Source organism: Chroicocephalus ridibundus, chromosome 2, assembly GCF_963924245.1.
Source record: "Chroicocephalus ridibundus chromosome 2, bChrRid1.1, whole genome shotgun sequence".
NCBI lineage: Eukaryota > Metazoa > Chordata > Aves > Charadriiformes > Laridae > Chroicocephalus > Chroicocephalus ridibundus.
In genome coordinates, this window is record NC_086285.1 from 74501855 (window position 1) to 74523042 (window position 21188).

A 21188-nucleotide genomic window follows, 5' to 3' on the forward strand; every position below is an offset into this window, starting at 1 on the left:
GGAATGATCTGTCATAAATTCCATACATTTTTTAGATTCTTTTTTAAAAGCTCTCATGTCTGTAAGCCCTATTAACCCCACACCCAATTCAGCAGGAGTTCTCTCACGGGCGGCGAACTGACACAGCGCTCTGGAGACCGTATGGCTTCCAGTTCCTGTTGTCTGATGCGAATTCAAGGAAAAGCAGCTGCAAAAAGTGCTGTCTTCCCCCAGATGTGGATATCCCTCCCTCACTTAAGCCACGTGTAGTCAGTGCAGTGGCTGGCACTAGCAGGCGCGTTGCCTTGGGTTACTCACATTGAATCAGACCTGTACTGTATACTGGTATGGCAGTCACCCCCAGGGGAAAATCCAGTGATCATTTCATGGTACAGGGCCAGAGATTACACAGCAATATTTGGGCAGCAAGTAAAAAGAAGAAAAGCCTGTGTTGTTAACATAGCAGGAAGGAGGTGGCAGGTTAGCATCAGGGACTTTCCCTGCAGATCTCAGTCAAACAAAACTCACTGTGAAATCTGGCCAGGATGTTGCGATTCCTTACAGCAAAAACTGTTACAGGATCTTTACTGAACATTTGGGCAGAAACTCTGTTGTACATCTTGCATACATTTCTAAAGACAGTTAGGTAACTCTGGTACAGAATTCTCCCTAGCTGAGTACAAAGCCACATCTTGTACAGGGCTATGTAATTTGCCATGTTATGCCTTTGGGTTACAGTATTTATATTTTTTTGTTAGAGCTAAATAGCACCAGCAGAGGTTAAGATGTCAGCATTTCCACTATAAACCCAGCTCTTTCTTGGGGTTAGGTAACATTTCTTTTATACCACACTATACTGAAATTTTGCCGTGCAGATGCTGTCCAAGACATAAGGCATTTATTTTTCACCAAATTTTATTTGAAGTCATTATGGCAGTTAATGGTTTAGAAAATGTCAAAAAATGTAAATTCTAAGATATTTATATTTTTTCAGAGGCTGTTATTGCATTATATACTTCAAGAATGGCTTAACATTTCCTATCTCTTAGCCGCTAAGATAGACAAACCAAATGGAGACAGCAAAATTGAGCATCCCCCTTTGGAAGGTTTAAGCATAGCCTTTCTATGTAAAGAGTTTCCAGAGCCACAGCTCACACTCAGTTATCCAGGATGTTGTGCTATGGAGCACAGTGTGGAACACAAGGCGTCCTGCCAGAGCAGGTGGGAAATACCTTCACAAGGAAAGGGGTGGACTCACAGAGCCTGAACGTAGTATTTTAAGCCTCTGTCAGTAAGTGGGGACACTCAACACCTCGGTAGGATCAGCGTGTATGTAGCCCTGATCTCAGTGAGTGGGTGGTGTAATCATCACCTCGTGTGGTCCGTGCTAATGGGTGGTCAATGGGAAGAAGGGACCAAGATTTCTTAGACATGCTGGAGAATCTGTGCTTGACAAAGAGAAGATACTGTAGCGCTAGCTAGCAAGCAGCCATGTCAGAACTGGTCTGGAAGGAAAAGATGGTGCATTTGTAGCTACTAACAGTCATTTTGCTGTGTTAAACTGTCAGAATTATATGTAGACTTGTGTTACTAACATTGCCACATAAAGTGTGAAAGTTAATGGTACTGGATTGTTTATACCCTGTGCAGTTACAGAGAGAACATGCCAAGATCCTCAGAGACTTACGTTTCCTCTTTTTCTTTTATCCCACAGGTAATAACTCCAGTCAGGTCAGGACAAGGTTATGTTTATGAATTCCCTCCCAAATACCAAAAGGATACCTACGATATCCCCCCTGTTCGCCCTCTCCAAGGGGTAGGTACCAATAAAACTGCCAACAGCACTGACAGGGCACAAAAGGTGGTGAATTCCTACCAGAAGTTTATGAGCAAAGCGAGTTCTCTCTTTTCAGAGAGAAAATACGTTTTAATTAGATGCTGTGGCTTATTCACAGAGTGCAGAAGTATTTCAAAGTATTTGGTGTTGACTAAGATTTGGCAGCACACCAAACACAAAAGTCCCATTTGTTTTCTGTGTTTTGATCAAAGACTATATCTAAACGGAATAAAATAGCTGCCTGGGAACAATTTTTTTCCCTTACTTTGTTGTTGCATAGTTGATGGTAATTCACTCAGTAAAATTATTGCTTAGATGAACAGCTACTACGCAGGGAGTTGTTTTCACCACATATCTACTGCACCATGTCACTGAACTTGAAATATATCTTTGTTCTGGGGAACACCCTTAGCATTCAGTCCGCAAGACCACAGACATCTAGAGTGGATGCTTGCAGGACCTTGTAATTCAACAACCCTGCATCTCTCCATAGCTTTTTGACAGAGCAGCTCCTCTAGGGAACAACACTGAAGCCCAATAGTATATAACACACACTGACACCAAATGGCTGGAACTGTTGGAAAGTCTGGGTTAAGAGACATTCAGACAGTGGCCCTAGACCACACGCAGAACCCACTGTAATGCAGGGCATGCCACCAACTGGGACACTTGAAACATCTGGCAGCTGTTTCTCTGCTAGTAAGATGACTCACGCTGCACCTGATAAAGCAGACAGGTGATGCTGACAGGGGCGGCCTTAGTTTCAGAGAGTTTAGCATGTAGAAGTACAAGCTTATTCCTCAGCCCCTCTAATCTCTATCAGTAAAGTTGTTATCAGTTCTGGTCACATGAATATACTTCTCCCCTGTTCACCCCAACAGGTATCTGTAATAGGCTGGCCTTGATTTAACTCTTGGGATGGGAGTCAGCCATGACTTCATCTCTCTAGCCTGCTGTCCACACAGTTGCCCAGAGGGGACCTAGCAAAGTGCATTTCCTTGTAACTGTCAAAAATACCAGGCAAATCCAAGCAGCTCTCCCATATGAAACAGAGTTGAAGAGCTCCCATCATCTTCAGGCTGTTTGAGAGGAAACATGAAAACTAAGAAAGCTCATGTGAGATCAAAGCTTTCCTGAGGTGACTTGTTTCTGTAACCAATTTATTCTTTCTTTAGATATATGACATTCCCCCCACATCGGTTAAGGGGCCTGCGCTTCCAGTTCCCATGGGAGAAGCAAAAGCTTTAGGAGTCTATGACATACCACCTGCCAAAGGGGTAGGTATTACGCTGTTTCCACAAGATCCTGTATTTTCACATCTGACCAAAGACATGTTTAAACGAGAGTTCCTATATCATACTGAGGAAAAGGAGATTCAATACTTTAAAGATTTCCTTAGGTTTTTAAACTGTTAAAACTGGTGCAGTGATGCACTGCATCAAAATTACTAATGTTACGGAGTGTGAATTGATAATTAGACCTACATTATCTTTGTGGCAGCATGCTGCCTGTTTGGATTTTGCTGCTTATGAGAATTTGCATCAAGATGAATGTTAACAAGTGAGATATTAAAACTGATGCTCAGTCAAACTCAGGATAAGTATCTGACTCCATGAAAGTCAACGGCAGATCTTCCATTCCAGGATTTTATAGGCCATATAGAAGATGTAAAATATTTTGCTATTCTAGCCAAAGGTTTCATGGTTTGCTTTCTGTGATTCAGGTCTATGCTACACCTCCATCTGCATGCCGAGATGATACAGGCCTGAGGGAAAATTTGCAGGATTTTTCGTTTCCAGTGGGCCACAGTGTAAGACCAGAAGGAGTATATGATATTCCTCCTCCCATCACCAAAGCAACTGTGAAAGAACTTAATAAATTTTCTCCTGAGAGCCTTTTATTACCGGATGGAGTGCCACAGAAACAGAATGTTTATGACATCCCTATGAATCATCAAACCCATTTTCTTGGACAGCAAATTGCACCTCAAAAAGATGTTTATGATACCCCAAGGGGACTTGCATTCCCAGGACAACAGACAGGACTCAGCGAAAATCTCATCCCAGAAGGAAAAGAAGGTGTATATGATGTGCCACCACCAGTCCTCCAAGACACTAAAGGCTTACAGGATGTGACTGATGGGATAAACAGGTTGTCTTTCTCCAGCACAGGAAGCACAAGGAGTAACATGTCCACATCTTCAACAACATCAAAAGACTCTTCTTTCTCAGCATCAACTGCGCAGGACAAAAGACTAATCCTCGATCCAGACACTGCTATAGAGAGGCTTTATCGCCTCCAGCAGATGGTGGAGACAGCTGTCAATAACCTCATGGCCTTCATTACAGCAGACTGGCGGTCTTATGGATATATGGAGAAACACATCAATGAAATTCACACTGCTGTGGATAAGGTAGAGCAGTCGCTGTTGGAGTACCTCCAGTTTGCAAAAGGATCAGCAGCCAATGCTTCCTGCCTATCCGAGTTCAGCCTCCTTAACAAAATGAAGAGGGAGGTGCAAAGGCTGGAGGACTCTCACCAGATCCTTACCCAAACCAGTCACGACTTGAGCAGCTACAACTGGTCTTTGAATGTTCTAGCTGTCAACAGGCTGCAGAACAAGTGTGATGACCTGGATCGGTTTGTGATGGTGGCAAGGACAGTCCCAGACGATGCCAAACAACTGACAACTACCATCAGCGTCAACGCAGAGGTGCTCTTCAAACAGGCATTGAGCAGCTCACGTTTCAAAAACGTACCAGAGAATATCATGAACGCTCCTGACTATGTATATGACAATCCTCATATGCAGCGTCATGGAGAAAAAGCACAAAACCACTGCAGTTCCCTTCCTCCACTCCTAAGTAAAGGTCAGCACCCTCACAATACCACCACTGAGAGCTCAGAAAAGAGCTGGATGGATGACTACGATTATGTTCACCTGCAGGTAGGTAAACCCAACACTTTTTCTGCACAAGGCCAAGTCAGAGTTGTCTGTGGTTTTTGCAGAAGCTGTTTGCAGGGAAGTAGCAATCAGATTGTCACACTAATATATATTAAAGAGTAATTTCATCAGGGTGATTACTTCCTCTCAAATAGGACTGTTGCATGCATAATAGCGACAGCCTTTTGTTCTGCCACACTATCCTTTGCTTTTCTGTACTCCTAGTGCTGCGCTACCAGTGAAAAAGCCAATACAGAGCAACCTGTTATTTGACCCTATGAGTTGTCATTTAGCTCAGGAGTGGTTTTGATTTAACCCAGTGTCTTGTGTTACGCAAAACAGGGGAAAGAAGAGTTTGAAAGGCAACAGAAAGAGCTGCTGGAAAAAGAAAATATCATCAAGCAGAGCAAAACGGAGCTAGAGCACCATCAGGTATGTTCACTCAGGTGCAACAGTCATACTGAAATGCAGTGTTCCTTGCACGTAAAGACTACTACTCAAATAATGCAGGAGGGGCCCTTCCCTTAGCAGCGTGCAGCTGCTAGCACCATGGCTGCGAGGTGTGCATGAGTGCCAGCACACACAGTTGGAAAGTCCCAGGTGCTAGATGGTGAAGGCAGCAGGTTTTAGGTCTTGGCTAATCAGCAGCTCCAGGCTAGTTTCTCTCCAAGTGGAATTTGAGCCAGTCAGGCTCTACCATTAATGGATTTATCAACGCAAAGAACGAGGACATGCACTGTCATGCTCCAACTGGGAAATGGTGAGCATCAAGATTTTAGCACCTTCTTGGCCCTGCGTATCTGTGTGAGTGATTGCTTATGGAAAGGAAACTTAAGTATTTACTGCAGAGTAGCTATTCTAAGATCGGCATCTCTGCCCTGTTCATTTCCTTGTTGCCACTTAGTAATTGAGTGGAAGCATAGCCACAGCTCATAGCGTTCAGAACGACATTCTCATGTGGCAGGAATAAGCCTTTCCCTGGGAAACAATTTCCAACCATCTCAATTTAAGAGACTAATAATTTTTTTTATAGAATGCACCATTGCAGTGTGCCCAGTGCATACATATGATAAAAAGCAGTCTCTGTCTCCAAAAATGTACCACAGAGGAGAAACAGACTTCTGCATTGTCTCACAGTGGGTCAGTCACAAAGCCAGCTTGAGAACTTGGCTTTCCTGAGCTGTAATCCAGTGCCTTCATCACCGGACCACACCGAATACACATGCTGCCTGCACATCTGTTAAGTGAACATCAATACTTAACTTAATGTATTAACCTAAATACCGTGCTTAACATCACTTTAAACGCTAAAAAAAGTAGTCATATAAGATTGAGGGCTCTCACTTTGCCCTCATATTAATTCTTCAATATGTTGTTGCAGAAAATTGTACAAGCAACGTGGAGATGAGAGGTAAAGGTTTCTCATCTCGAAATCCCACAGAGATGACAGCTTTTTAAAGATTGTGTAGGAGTTGTTGCCACTTGGATCCGTCTCTCTCACTTGTGATTTCAGAATATTCCAAATGAGCAACAGCCTGCAAATCCAGGAGAGGTTTTGGTTTTGTTTTGTTTAATGCAAATAAAGTATTTTAGATGTTTTTCTCTTTTGAACTCTGTGCATTTGGATTTATCATAAACAAAGCATTTGATTACCCCTCACTCTCCAAAGTGAAAGATCTTAGAAAACATTTATACAGCTTTTTATTTAGCGTAAATTCAATCTAGGATACCCAAGGGTGTCCTGAGGCATAAAGTGAAATTGTAATACCTAACAAAGTCTTACGAGAATATTCTTTGAAGAGAGCTTTTTAATTTGCCTTTCAGATCAATCAGTTTCAACGTCTGGAGCAAGAGATTACAAAGCCAGTAGAGAATGACATCTCAAAATGGAAGCCTCTTCAAGCTCTCCAGGCTGCAAACAGCACCGCCGCCTCCCATGACAGCCAGCTGCTTTTATTCTATTCTGACCAGTGCGAGACTCATTTCAACTTCCTCCTAAATGCCATCGACGCCTTTTTCAGTTGCGTCAACGCTTCTCAGCCCCCCCGCATCTTCGTGGCTCACAGCAAATTTGTCATTTTGAGCGCTCACAAACTTGTATTCATTGGGGACATGCTCACAAGGCAAGTGATGACTCAGGACATACGCAACAAAGTGATGAACTCCAGCAACCAGTTGTGCGAACTGCTGAAGAGCGTTGTTCTGGCAACCAAGACGGCTGCCATGCAGTACCCCAACACAGCAGCCCTGCAGAAGATGGTGGACCGAGTAACGGAGCTGTCTCATCACGCGCAGTTGTTCAAACGCTCGCTGGTCCAAATGGCGTCCTTATGAAACCCAGCGGAATCCCACGCGTGAGCAGCAAAACAGAAAAGCAAACAAACTGGAGCTATTTTTATGTAAATGTTATCTTTTTTTTTTTTTTTTAGATATTTTTTATGAAATATTTTTAAATACATTCTTATGCGTTAGAGAATCTAATGAAATCAGGGATTTGGGAATATATCTGGTCTGTATTATGTTTCTAATACACATTTAGATTTGTATACACTGCATATATGTATATGTTGCTACATTCCCTAAAACATCAAGTAAGCACCTTAAAAATTATGCATCGGGTAAGCAGTGCGTATCTTTTGTATATACTGCCTGTTTCCTCAGTATATTTGTTAACTGGATGCTGCACTCTTCTTGTTTCATTCCATCTTGATTTTGGCACATGGACATGGTTGTGAAACCTACTTGTAGCAATCCATGAAGCAAGTGTAATGGTTCTCATAGAACTCCATTCCCTTCTTAGAAATTACTTTCTATTGGTTAATTCCGTGAAATTTAAGTCTCGTCTGGATGTTACTTTGTTATGTACAGCATTCAACTAGCATACGTGCACAACTGCAACAAGCAAGGCGTACAGCATTTGGGAGAAATGCATTTTTAGGCCGTACGAGAAACAGAACCTTCTAAGGAGGAAAGCAGAATTGAATATATTTAATATCTGGTGGCATTCAAATCACTATTTCTAATAACTGTGCAACATGGGATTTCAAAACACGGATGGATTCCCAGCCATGTAAATTCCTACGTGTTTACCTTCTATGTCTGTGCATTGGCAATTAAATTTAACAGTCCGCCTCGAAAGCCTTATTGTTCAAGGACTCAGAGTTATCCTGAGGGCATCCCAGGATCCATCGGGCTCATCTTTGAGGCTGCAGATGAGCAGCGTCTCAAAATAACAGTCTCCTCCAGAGGGATTAACATATAAATTGTAATTTGTATGGAAAGAAAACAGCTTAATTTGGAATAACAGTTATTTAAACATCTCTGTAGTATATACACAATTTCATAAAGAAATAGCACTTATTTTTCTAGGACATATTCTTGTCAATTAATTGCATCTATGGCAATTCTGACTTCCATTCAACTATTGGGCTTTTTTTTTGCAAATTCTGTTGCATAGGGGCTGGTCCTTCTGCACTACAGCATTGCCAAAAATGACCTCCTGTTTTAACGGGGCCGTTCCATCAGTAAGTACACACGATCCCACCCAGTAATTTTCAATTCACACCCTAAAAAATTGTTAGCAAAGGAGTAGACTCCTTTAGAAATTTCATGTACGCTGGCTGCTCCAAAACACATATCAACTTATTTGTGTTCGTTGCCTTTTTGTGAACCCCCTAAAAATAAGTCACAGAACGCCATTTGCCTGCGGTCCTCAAACTAAAAGCCATGCTTCAGTGTGAGCAATAGTTGAGGTGAATTCCAGGTGATTCTGGCATTTTTAAAGCAGAAACACTACTGTCCTTGCATAATTCAAGGTAGTCCCACATTGATGCGTTCCGAGTGTTTGCATCAGCAAGCAGATCGCTGGTAAATACACGCTCAGATCAGTAGCGCCCAGAAGACGGGCGCTTCTGCCTAACTTTCCGCTTTCCCGGGTTGTATCCGAACATGTGCCTTTTTGAAATGGGCTTTGTTGTCTCGGATGACAAAACCGCTTCAGCAGTGTATGATACCTCGCAGCCTTAATGTATTGTCTCGGAGTGGAGACTGCTCTTAGCTACCGTAATGTCACTTCCAGAGTCTGCAGAGCATTCCTGGAAGGGCAGCGGGAGCCAGCACAACCTCAGCTGGCGCAGGATCGGCTCCAGGGCTTGGCTCCGGCGTAACGTCCAGAAAGGGCAGTTAACGCTGGTGTAACCGATAGCCAGTTGCCAAAAAGCAATCCATGTGAACCTGTTTTGTACTAGTGTCGTTTGGGATCCTTTTGGAGTTCCCTGTCCAATTTTTATTTTTTTTTTTTCACTGTATATTCTTAGAAAGTGAAGAAGTGTTTTGAAGCTTAGTGGTTTATATGTCGATAGTTTGTGCTTTCCAAAGCAGAACCTTTACTGCAAGCCTGTATTACAGTTTGTTGTCTTGTAGAGAGTCATTTTAAAGTTATTAAATTACTAGCTTTTTTATATAAGAAAAAGCAGCGCTTGGTCTTATTTTTTCTTGTTTTCAGAGTCCTCTAAGCATATTAAAAGGAAGTATTGCTGCTCGCTAATACTATCAAAGCCGTTCTAAAACGAGAAGTTCACTTCCCATCTTTTCACTGAAGTGAAGTGAGAACTTGGGGGTGTGAGAGGAAGGGGCAGACAGCTTCTCTGCCTGTCCAGAAGAAGCAGGTGAAGCAATTATCCAACTCAGCTACACAAGGCATCGAGTCCAAAAGACAGCCAGCAGGGTCTGTAGTTCACCGGGACACGCTCCCGCCCCATTCCTGGTGTCCATTCCTCCTGCGTGAGCTGCATCCCGAACCACCTCAGCACAGCCCAGGCGCTGGTCCCTGGGGTGAACGGGGCAGCTCCTCTCAACACAATCCCACGAGGAGGCGGGGTGGCAGGACACAGACGTGACTGTCCACCCATTCTGGCCTGCTCCAGCACTTCCTGGTGAGGCCACAATCCTCACAGGAACTGGAAGAGCAGCTTTGCTCAGCGTAGCCATCCTTCCTCCCCAGCCCAGCGGTCAGAGCACCCCTATTCTACTACATGCCAAGTCGAGCGTTATCTGGGTGCGGGTTCCATCTGAAACAACCATGTGGCTTTAAGGATTGCGGAGTCTTTCCCATAAGTTACTTTCCCATAAATTACTTTCGCAAAAGTTACTTTCCCATTTCACTGTTGCCGAGGCATTGCCCTACGTCCTGTCAAACACTCTGGGTGTGCAGGGAGGAGAGAAGCAGCCTGGGACTGGCTCTGTGCTTACACCCAGTTCTCGGCTTTTAAAGAAAGACGTTCCTGCTGGGGAGCGTAAGTGCAGAGAAAGCCTTGAGAGCAAAGTGCCTGGTCTGGCTCGGTGCATCCTCGGCAAGGGGACAGCCAGGGATGCAGGGTTGCCTCCCGAGAGCCCTCCGTTTTGCCCCTCTGCTAAATTTAAAAAGGTCAACTAACAACAAAGGAGGAACTGGACAAACAAAATGGTTCAGAACAGAAACCAGAATCCTTGCTCTCCTCCCTGAGCCACAACGTCCCCACCCAGCTGCCAAGAAACTGCTGCTGTTTGGCAACCAAGTTGGTAGCCAGTGTGAAATGACTGTCTGATGGCCAGTGTGGGGGGAAAAAAAAAAAAAAAGTCTGCTTCACACTAGTGGCAAATGTGGAACACACTTGGCTCCTTACTCCAGGCATTAATTAAGTACTAATTCGTATTAATTTGAAAAATGCTTCCTTTCTCTTCCAGGACAATGAGCAAGGGAGAGAGAGGAGAGACAAAAGGCAGCCTTGAAGTTTTTTATTCATTTAATTTTTTAAGAGGTTTTAGAGGAATTCTCAGTTCATACTTGTATATGACACAGGACACGCTTCATTGCGCCCCACGCTGCACAAGCCCCTGCTGCTGCCTCTTGCAAGCCAGAGCTGCGCACCTTCTACGTTTCCATTAGCTGTGCATCGCTGCAACCTCGGCAAACCCACCGCCTGCCCTCCCAGCAAGGGCAACACGGGCGAAGGAAACCAAGTTCCCACGCCGCCACCCGATGCTAGATTGCACCCCAGCATCTCCACATCCCCCATAACTTCTACCCCCTGGAGCTTTTGGGGCTCTCCAACACGTACATCTGGGCTACGTTTCAGAAACGTGCCCCCACATCTACTGCCAGCGCTCTTCAGAGTATTGCTACATCGGTGACACCTCCCCCCTGCCCAGGAGCCCCGCACCCATAGCTGTTCTGCTCCTAATCCAGTTTTTCCCCTGTTGCACCCCACTTCCAGGCTGCCTGCTCCATCTTTGCATGCCTCAGTCTCAAACAAAAGGCTTTAGAAACTCGTAGGATTTACTCCAAAGGTCATTCTTAACTCTCCCTTGCCCCTTTCTCCTCTCACAATGTTCACAGCATTAGTCCGTATTTAGACAGGAACATTTCCAGGGCAACAGAGGACGGACACCACAAAGCATTCCTCCCAGCTCTGAAATGCGCCCACTCCTTTCATCTTAACCTGTTACGCTGGCAGTTTCAAAAGCAACACATGCACAACGCTCTTAAATCAAGGGAGCCCTTTTTCTGCCAGAAGATTTTCCCATCTCAAAGATCGACTGTCCAGATAACCTTGATTTTTTATTTCTTTTAATAATTTATTATTTTTTTTTGCTATTTGCACCCAAATTCCACCTAAGACAGCTGCTTTCTCTGTCTGAGGAGCCCTGGATATAGCTGCACGGCTTTTCAACCTCAGAGTTAATCTACAGTTATATCTAGCTCTGCAAAGTCCTCCCAGAAGTTCTTCCGACTCAAAGAGGATGTTGAATCCAAGCTTGACAGTACCTGGATAAAGCGGATGGCAGCAGGAGAAACATCTAATCCAGCCTTAGCGTAAACCCACTGGCTTCAGAGGGAGCAGGAGTGACGGGAAGCTCAGCCTCCAGGGAGCTAGCGTGGGGGCTAGCACAGACTCAGAAATTCGTACCACCTCCAATGAACTGCCCAGAGGCAGTTTGATTAAATTAGAGCTAAATTATGAGCATGGCTCGCATCTTGATGTGATCATGCTGGACCTGCTGCCAGCCATTGGAATCACATCGTCCTCCATTCAAAAACAAATATTTAGTCTTTGGTGCTCCCGAGTTAGACAGGGAATTACAGTTGGTCAGCAGCCGAATGTCAGAGCAGATGGCTTCCCCGGGCTTCGTGCCTCTGGGGAGCTGCTGGGTTCAGAGCAGGGCGCTCTTCATCCCACCACCTTCCAGGATCAGTGGCTAGGGCCACTGAGGGACAGCCTCCCAAAGTGAAGGGGTGCCAAAGTTTCAGGTCAAAATCATAGAACGGTTCGGGTTGGAAGGGACCTTGTCAGGGCATGGCTGGGCAATGCGCGCTGCTGGGTGTTGAGGAGCCCTTTTCTTCTCTTCAGCTTCGTAGGGCGGCAGAAAATCAGGAGTTGGGAGTTCCATGGCAAGAAGCAAGGAGACAAAAGCTCCTTGTGCCTCCTGATAAGGCCATGTCTCTTCAGCAAGGTGATCTTGGCTCGTGGTTGCTGTGGATTTCTGAGCAGGAGAAGCTGAAATGCTCCAAGGGAGACGCAATGCCGAGCAGAACATGACTTGCCCAACCTCTCCTGGGGTTTCATTTGCAATAGAAGCCTCCTCACAGGAGTTTGTGCTTCAAGGGTGTCTTTTCAGCTAGGCGCAACCCAGAACGGATCTGAAGTTTGCTTTCTTCTTTCTGCATCTCTCTGGGTTTAACTTCTGGCCCTGCAGCCCCACAGGCAAAGTCCATCAAGTCAATGTTCCTCATAGGAGTCCGCCTCGTTGCTATTGACCTCTCCATCTCCATGAGTCCACCGAGTCCGTGCCGAGGGGGAAGCCCAGCACCCGGGAAACCTGTGCCCCAGGGTCACTGCTGCGGCCGCACCGGGCTCAGCGTGCGTACCGCCTGCCTGGCCTGGCAGGGGTTTCTTTTTCTCTGCCGAAAGCCAAGAGACCGCTATCTTTTTTTTTTTTTCCCCACTGTACAAGCAGCAACTCGACGCATCGGGCTGACTACAGCAAAAAACGGAACGGGGAGCACAAAGCATGGGGTCTAGGGCAGATCTGTAAAGCTCATCTCATCTGCAACACGCTGCCTCAGCTCTGCGGCGCCCGCGGCAGCCGCCCCCGCACGCGGCGGGCTCACAGAAGGCTACGTGTACCACCAGCCCAAACAACAACAAAAAAAAATAAAAATCACGATTCCCTGGTCCCACGCACGCTCGCGCCCACGGGGTATCAGCTTCTGCCAGCCAAGGGAGGGATGTAAAAATCTTGCTGCTGGGGGTGTATGCGTGTGGAGGGGAGGGCGCGGGGGGCTGTCCCCTGAGATTTTTCTCTTTCCCCCATAATTTCCCTTAGTTACGGGAAAAAATGATCGGAGCTCTTCCCTTGATGCAAAGCTGCAGGAAACCAAATCCAAGGGGCCCTTCGTAGCTGCCGACTCGGCTTTATCTTGCTCAATGCCGCAGCCAGGGCCACCCAAACCACTGCCAACCAGGGAGGCGCAGTAACAACCTTCCCGGGAGCATCTACTATTTGCATGAAGGCAGACTTAAGCGTGGTTAGATGAAGGTTACTGGGAAGGACAAGCAGAAAAAAATCTGAAAGAGGAGCGCAGAGAGGAAGGGGGAAAAAAGGAATTTAAAAAAAAAAAAAAAAAAGAGAGCGAGCCTGCTCTGGCTTTAGATTGTCTTACAGAAAGGAATCAAAGTATATCTTAAAACTTTTGGTGCAGGTAGAAGGCTCCAGGGTATTTCCCCACACAGCGATTCAAGCCTGCCTTTATTCCCAGTTAAGCTCAAAGAGAACAAGCCACAGGGGTGAGTGGCCATGAACATGAAAAGGAAAAAAAAAAAAAAAAAATGGACTTTTACTGTTTGTTTTTTTTTTTTTTTTTTCACCCTGCGCTTTGTTTTTATGAAGGATGGCAGGAGCAACCCACCCAAAAGCCTTTTATCTCAGGAGCTGATTTGAGCTGGAAAGAGGTACCTGTAATTAACTTGCATTCCAGAAGGAGAAGTTAACTTACTTGGCTTTTCTTCATGCTGCATTTCAAAGGGAAATTAATTTTTGACAAATGAGAATGAGCACGTGCATTCTGCCGTGCTTGACCTGCAGTTATTTTCAGGCCTCACCGCTCAAGACACGGCTCTCAATTGTCTATTCGCCACGCTGGCAACTCGTATCACTTCCACAGGAACTGCTACGACTACCAAAAGGACGTTCCTCGAGCGGGGCTGCCCTGCACGTGACGCCAAGTTCTCCTGCATACATACACTGGAGGTGGATGCAGGATCCACCATTTCCATCCTGCAGCAGCAGGAGGTGGAGCTGCCTCTGCACATGGAGAAGTTCACGTGGAAATCCACACGTCCCGTGAACGCAGCAGCACACAGAACCACCAACTTCATCAGAGGATAAAGCTGCTGAAGGCACCGAGATGCACAAATGAGGAAGCCTCTTTCTCGCTCCCTCCTTTCTTCTCCATGGGGATGGTGATGCTCAGAAGTGCCCCAATTTGGATTAGCCCATCTCTGCTCCCAGTGCGAGACACCCCAGATGCACTTCATCTCGCTTACCTGAAAACATTTGCATGTGAGAGATTATCAGGGTCCCCTTTAAACTGAATAGACACCAAGCCATGTGATTAAATCTACTTCAGGATGAGATAAACCCTCTCCAGGCTCCAATGATTAGGTCTCCTTAGGTCTTCAAGGGCAGCTGAGATAAGTGGCTCAGCTGCAAATGACCATATCAAAGGCTCCTACGTTTTGAGGATGATGAATTCTACCCCACAGACTCTACACCTGCCACCTGAAACTTGGTGTGGCCACATATGCAGTTCAACCTGAACACTAAAATACCTTAGAAACTCGTGGACTCCCCCCCGGCCCATCAAGCCTGAAGCTGGTATTGGTACCATCAAAGCGTTGGTCCCGAGGGTTCAGCAAGTCAGAGCAGTCCCGGAGCCTGAGCCTCACAACCCACGTCTGAGCTGAATCCCCCCAGTCCTGCCACCTCCCCCTGCGCTCAGGCAGCCTCCAGGCTTTGGGATCAGACCTGACTCTAAAGTCCCATCAACCAAAACATGCGCTGTGCCAGATGGGGGAAAAGCCAGACACACGGGTAGCTCACAACTCTGTGCCTCCACCCTCCCACCGGTTTTCTTGGCAGCTTGGGGCTCGTAGCAGCGCGGAGTCCAGGGAGCTACAGAGAGCTTGCTTAGGAGCTCAGAGAAGCCGGCCTGAAGGCGTTCCTGGGTTGGGTTGCTCTTTCTTATACCAGGGTGGAGAAGAGGAATATGGGGGTCTGGACAGGAAAATTGGGCAGATGTTCTTAAGGGTCACAGAGACAGTGTTTAGGTGACGCTTAGCTCCCCTTCAATAAGCAACCCTGCACACATCCCTGCCTTGCTGGAAAAATGTAGTATCATGTTTCAGACCCCGATTTCCAGGGAGAGCATGTGCCAGATGCAGAGTTAAGTAGCCACACATCTGGTGTGAGTGTCCTTTGGCACAGGAAGGGCTGAATCGCCAAGGAAGGCTAAAGGAGCTTCATGCAATTGAACAGCATTTAATTTTCAAAATTATTTTCTGACAGAGTTTGCTTTCTTTTACTAGTTAGAAGCTTTTCATGAAAGTTCTTTTTCATGTACCCTGACTGCCTCTCTGCCACCAGCATGTATGCCTCACCCCACGTTTGATTTTTTTTCCCTCAGATGGGGATGAGGATGACACAACTACAAACACGTACCTTACACAGCGAACACGTACATCCAGCTGAACGAGTTTCCACATTTTTGTTTTTCTCTTCACAATATTTAGGAACAAACCCTCCAAGAGCTAATTTGCAATGCTTTACCTGATGACACGAAGCCAAGCCTTGTATCAAGCAAGGAACTGCCCGGGCAGTGAACCGCAGGGGCAGCTGGCCACACGGGAATAAACAGGCAGGCATTTGGGCACTGTGCTCATTAGCAGTTCACCAGATAGTGAAGCTCCAAGACACTCACAAGCTGCTCCTGTACCACAAACCACGACACCACTACTGGAGGAAACAAAAGCCCCCACTCGGAGGCCAGCATGAGATACCAGACCATCACCATGCCATCCAGACTCCGGCAATTGACTAGTTTTCCAGCAGATGGCCCTGCCTCAGGCTGTGCTAGCAACGTGGGGTGGGGGTGGGTGGAAGTCCCACAACTCACGTATTTCATACGGAGCCATTACACCTCATCAGCTAATTATCAGAGGGGCTCTGCTAGAGAAGACAACTTCTGCTCAAAGTCCCACAATGGGGGAGCAGCACAGGAGCCTGTGGCACCTCTTCCACAGCAAACCAAAACCTTCGGCGCAACCCATCCAACCCACTTCACAAGGAATAACTTCAGCAGAAAATGCCAACCTCTGCTTCCAGGCGAGGCAACAGAGAATAAAACCTCCGTGCCCTGTGAATATTGCTCAGCTTGCCCTCCTTTAAGAAAAGCAGTCAAGTAGAAAAGAGAAATACAGTGTTTTCTACCTGAATACATCCGTGGCTTCCCAGGAGAAAGTTAGATGACAAGCAGCCAGGAGAGCACTTCAGCAAGCTTCCCTTTCCATTCCTCAGCAACGTTGCTTTTCCACAGCCACAAAGACAAAGGCACAAGCCTTATGCAACGAAGAGCCACAGCTGTGGCCCCATCACCAGCTGAGACGCATCTATTTTTGAAGCTCATTCCACGCACGCAGGAGCAAGTCCTCCAGTCCTGATTTGCCTCTAGCCCTTGCACTTTAGGTAAAGAATAAAAATTAAAAGAAAAAAGAGTTTTTAAACCCTACCTTTTGCGCAAGTAGGAACTAACTAGCTTTTCACAGCTTTGTTACGTAGGTGGAAACTACCTGGAGGGTGGGACGGTCTCACACCCGCTGACCGCAGCACAAAGCCCAAAAGCAGAGCCCAGCTCTGAGTTCTGCTGGCCCTGGTCAGCAGGCAGGGCATCTCCAGCCGTGGGGCACGGGTGGGCAGGAAGGGCTGGGATCTCCTCCCTTGTGCTGCACCGAATGCTGGTCATTCGAAGCAGTAAACATGACAGCTATTTGTAAAACAAAGGATTTTTATTATTTTTTTTTTTCATTCTCAAGCCTTCAGAGACTTCTTCGGTTGAAGGGATGCGTGTGCGCAATATTCCATTGGTTTTGTTCTCCGAGCATCTCTAGCTGTCGGACAATGTTTAAGAAGGTAAGAAGTGCCCCGTTGGGTCAGGCTGTGGTGCACATAGCCCCACGTTCTGCGTTCAGGGGTGGATGGGTATGTTCAGGGTAAACTCACAAACCTGACTCTCCCTAGTGCTTGCACTCGTTGGACCAGGGATGGTAGGAAATACAGCCCTGCCTATACCTCTCGTTACCCTGCGAACTTGGGATTTGCCCATGGAAGTCTCTGTTAGCCTGTGTCTGCAGGTTCACAAACCTATCCTCACGGCATCCTGTGGCAGCAGGTTGCAGGCTTTCATTACCTACCGTATGAAGTGGATTCTTTTATCTACACGTGGGACATCTCAAGAATGTTGCTGCTTTAGTGTTGCTGCAGCTACCACTAAAGTACTTGCTGTTCCTAGAAAAATCACAGCTTCTGTCACAATACCTGCATCTTGAAACAGTGTCCTTGGTCTCTTGTGTCCCTTCCCAGAGCAGGAAGCGCACACCAAACCCCGCCAGCCCCACACTCTCCTCCTCTCAACACACTTTCTTCCTTTCCCTAGGACAGGCTCACCCCGCTGTCCCTCACAGTTACTTTCAAAGCGCCCTCCAGCCCTGGTTAAAGCGTGGATGATGAGCACATCTCACCTAACGTAAACTGGCAGGAAGGGTAGTGGAGAGGGGAAAAAATCCGGCGTGACTGTTGTGTTCCCTGATGTGATGGATGGATCCTGGCTAGTCAACCTCAGGGTGGAATACGCACAAGAAAAAAAAAACAGAAGCACTGTCTGGTTTAGGACCTAAATGACCTTCAGCCGTTCTTCCTGCTGACCATAGGGCTGAGGCTTCTTCCCCCTGCCCAAGCCCCCACAGGGCAGGCAGGCGGCCACAGCTGCAGTGGTGCAGGGCATGGGCAAGCAAGTCCTTTCCAGCGGTGGTCCCGTGCCCCCAGGAGCGCTCCTGCTCCCTGTAGAGCTGCCTGCCGGCAGGCAGAGCTGCCGTGGAACAGCCAGTGTCAGCCCCAGCCCTGCCAGGCGATTACAGACAGCCCGATTTTTAATCCTAATGCGTTTACTCTCAGTTTTGAGTTAGACGGTCTCGCCAAGTGCTAGGGATCATTAACACAAGAGCAGGAGCCTTCCAAACCCAAACAGCAGACGAAGACGCACACCTGCACAGCTGGGATAAGCCTTGTTTTCCTGGCGAGCCACACAAAAAAGAATTATTGTTTTTTAAATGCCAGCTGCTTTCTATGTGTAAATGTTAGATCTGCTAATGGGGACTCGCTGCTACTCGGAGGCAGTAAACGAGAGGCTCAATAAAGGGAAAGCAGCTTTCTCCAAAGCCTTGTGCGACGAAGTGCTCCCTCCACCTCCCTTAGCCTGAATACAGCGATTCATCAGCAGGGTAATTCAACGAGGCTCCCGCTCTGTCGTTCTCTCATTGCTCTTCTCGAGGATTTCTGTCCTTGCTGCAAAGAAAAAGTGACATAGGATCTCTGTCCCCAAGTCTAATATTAATAATGGGGGGAACATATTAAAGTAAACTGATCATGAGGCTTTGTTTTACCTGCTCAGTAAACCAGCAGGATTCAGACCAGCTCTGGTGGGGTGGCGTTTCACCTCACATCTCTGCAGCGCAGCCATGAGAGGCGTGAGGACGCGCAGTTGGGGATTGGTTTTGAAGAGATCTGGATGGTGGGCAACATGCCTTTGCAATTAGACTGCGGGGAAAAAAAAAACCCACCACAAACCCAAACCATTTCTTTAAACGGCTCTTTACAACATTAGAGTATGTTTGTAACCCTGAGACAAGAAGAAATGCTGCTGTGGTGTGTTTTGGATTTTGGATATTTTTCTTAAATAAGGTGAGAGGTAAGCAAGTCAGATCTCTCTCTTGGCACTTTGAGACCTCCCCATCTTGGGGGGGATAGGTTACGAGGTCACTTTCCTTTAGAAAGCAAAATCCAAAGTTCCTCCTGTGCCGCAGAGCAACATACAAGCCCCCTAGATGTGGGACTCCACGTGTCCCACAGCTTTTTTGGCATGAAGCACTCGGCCAAACAAGAAGCAGGCTCAGCCCGTGCAAGGAGCTGCCCTTGTGGTTCCCAGCCCCGCTAAACCCCAACAGAATTACTAAAAACAGCGACAGCAAACATGAAGGAGCTCAATGGTGTTGGCCCTGACGGATGCTCAACGTTTCTCCTGCGAGGTGGACCTCTACCCGCAAAGCTTGAAGGCCCATGCCATCTAGTGGTGAAAAGCCAGCCTCAAAGCTCCTTTTCTACCTACCTTGGATACTGAAATCCTCCGGGATTTCAGACTGGATCTGCACTGAGAGCAATTCACCTGTTTAAGCAGCCAGCCCAGGGATAAGCACTTTCCCCTATCCATGCCATCACTCCAGGATTCAGGTGAAACACAAGGACATCCTGGAAATCAGGACAAGGAAAAGCAAAATCAAGCCTGCCCTCAGTATCTGAAGCCTTTGGAAAGCGTAAAAACTAAGGCTACAATAAGCGCCGTTGCTAGTACTTAAATGTCACAATTGCTAAATAAACCTTGTGATTTTGGAAAATAAAGAGGCTAACACAGGAAGTCAGTAAAAGACCTGCAAATCAGAGCCACAAAGTGAAACTCCCAGCTCCTTGCCTTCTGCCTTGGCCTGTCCCCCTCGCCCCCTCCACTGCTCTGGAGGAAGGATGAGCATTTTCGAATGTGGAAATACGTCTGCCGGTTGTTTGCAAACGTGCCCCCACCCCACCAGCACCAGAAGCCAATTCAGACCAGTTCTGTTCCTGGAGAGACAAAGGTCAAAGTTGTGCCAGGATCAGAAGTCGCAGCAGACGCGGTGCCATCCAGCCACAAAACCAAGAAGGCATTAGGGGGTTATCAGCCCTGGAGAACGCAATCGATGCTGCAGATCTGGCATGCCGGAACTGACCATGTCGTCTCTTGGAGACATCAGCGCCCGGCAGCAAGCTCAGCCCTCTCACAACTCCTCAGAGCCCCAGGCAGCATCTCCTGTGTCTTCTAGGACGTTCTCAAAGCCAGGTCTTACAGAACTTGAGGGCAGCCAACTCTTTACAAAAGCCAAAACCACTAATTTTGGAAACAACTGGAACTCAAGAGACCTATTTTGATGCATCTTATCACAGCAAGGATGTTGCCTGACATTTTTAGACACGGAAAAGGCTAACAGCTGTTCAGCTGGCATTGAAGGGCTGATTTGAGACACAGGAACTGCAATTAACTCAAAACAAGCAAAAAATTCTCAGAAAGACAGAAGTCTCCTGATTAGATCCTTAAATAAGGAGCTGGGCACTGTGCTAGGAAGTTCAAGACCGACTGTAATAAAAATTTAGTGTTAATGTAGCCCCCGTGGTTCAACCTAGCACTCCGTAGCAGGAAAACTTGTTTCAAGTCAGAGCTAGTGTTATTTGTGAAAAAACGCATTTGCTGGTAGGAAGCTTTCAACTCCCCACACAAGATGCTAAAATACTCCAGCGCAGAGGAGAAGAAATTGATACGACTTATAGCAAGCTACCTCCTCTGCAGCGGTTCTGAGGAGGACGCAGGGCGCACACACCTTCTCATTTCAAAACTCTGCAGTCAGCTGCATAGAAGGCTGGAAGTTTTAATGGGATGGGGGTGGAAGTCAGCAGCATGAATTGCACAGTGCACAGACCCAGCCAGGAGGGATTCGGAGACAAGCACCACTCACGCCACAGCTCCCTGATAGAGGGTACACATCTTCTCACCCTTCCGAGTTCAAGTACAGTGTCAGCATTCAGGACAAGCCCCTGTGGCAGTACACACACAGCGGGCTCACAGAGGCAGAAACACCACAAAGGGTATGTGCAATACTTTGACAATGACTCCAAAGTGACTGCGTTACGGCCCCATTCCATCCTCCTGTAGCTACTAGGGCCTCTTTGCTACCAGAGCTAAAGGAATATTTGTATTATCCATTTCCCCTTGTGGAAGCTGAAAAGCCCTGGGAATAGAAATGCAGGAAAATAAAGCCCAAGATGCAGTATTTCACCTCAGTGTCCCCATTTGTAAAACCCAGGGTGTTAAGTCTTGGTTTGAATTCTACTGATGAAAGAGGTCTCCTGCCTTTAAGAGACTTCTCCCCCATATTTCCATAGCAATACCTCCTCCAAAGGTGACTACACCCCAAAAGCTCTCAGAAACTAGTGCTGGTTAGTCCTGTTCGTTCCATGGTGCTCCTCCACCCAGCC

The 21188-nt window shown here is 46.8% G+C and overlaps 1 protein-coding gene across 1 annotated transcript in view; it reads left to right on the forward strand.

The window, feature by feature from the left end:
* Positions 1 to 9222, forward strand: part of NEDD9 (neural precursor cell expressed, developmentally down-regulated 9) — a 40088-nt gene extending 30866 nt beyond the window's left edge. The window contains exons 3-7 of the mRNA XM_063325916.1: positions 1694 to 1795; positions 2992 to 3093; positions 3540 to 4763; positions 5103 to 5192; positions 6585 to 9222. Coding sequence (XP_063181986.1) covers positions 1694 to 1795; positions 2992 to 3093; positions 3540 to 4763; positions 5103 to 5192; positions 6585 to 7094 — 2028 coding nt within the window. The 3' untranslated portion in view covers positions 7095 to 9222. The remainder of the gene's footprint in view (positions 1 to 1693; positions 1796 to 2991; positions 3094 to 3539; positions 4764 to 5102; positions 5193 to 6584) is intronic.
* Positions 9223 to 21188: the final 11966 nt, after the last annotated feature.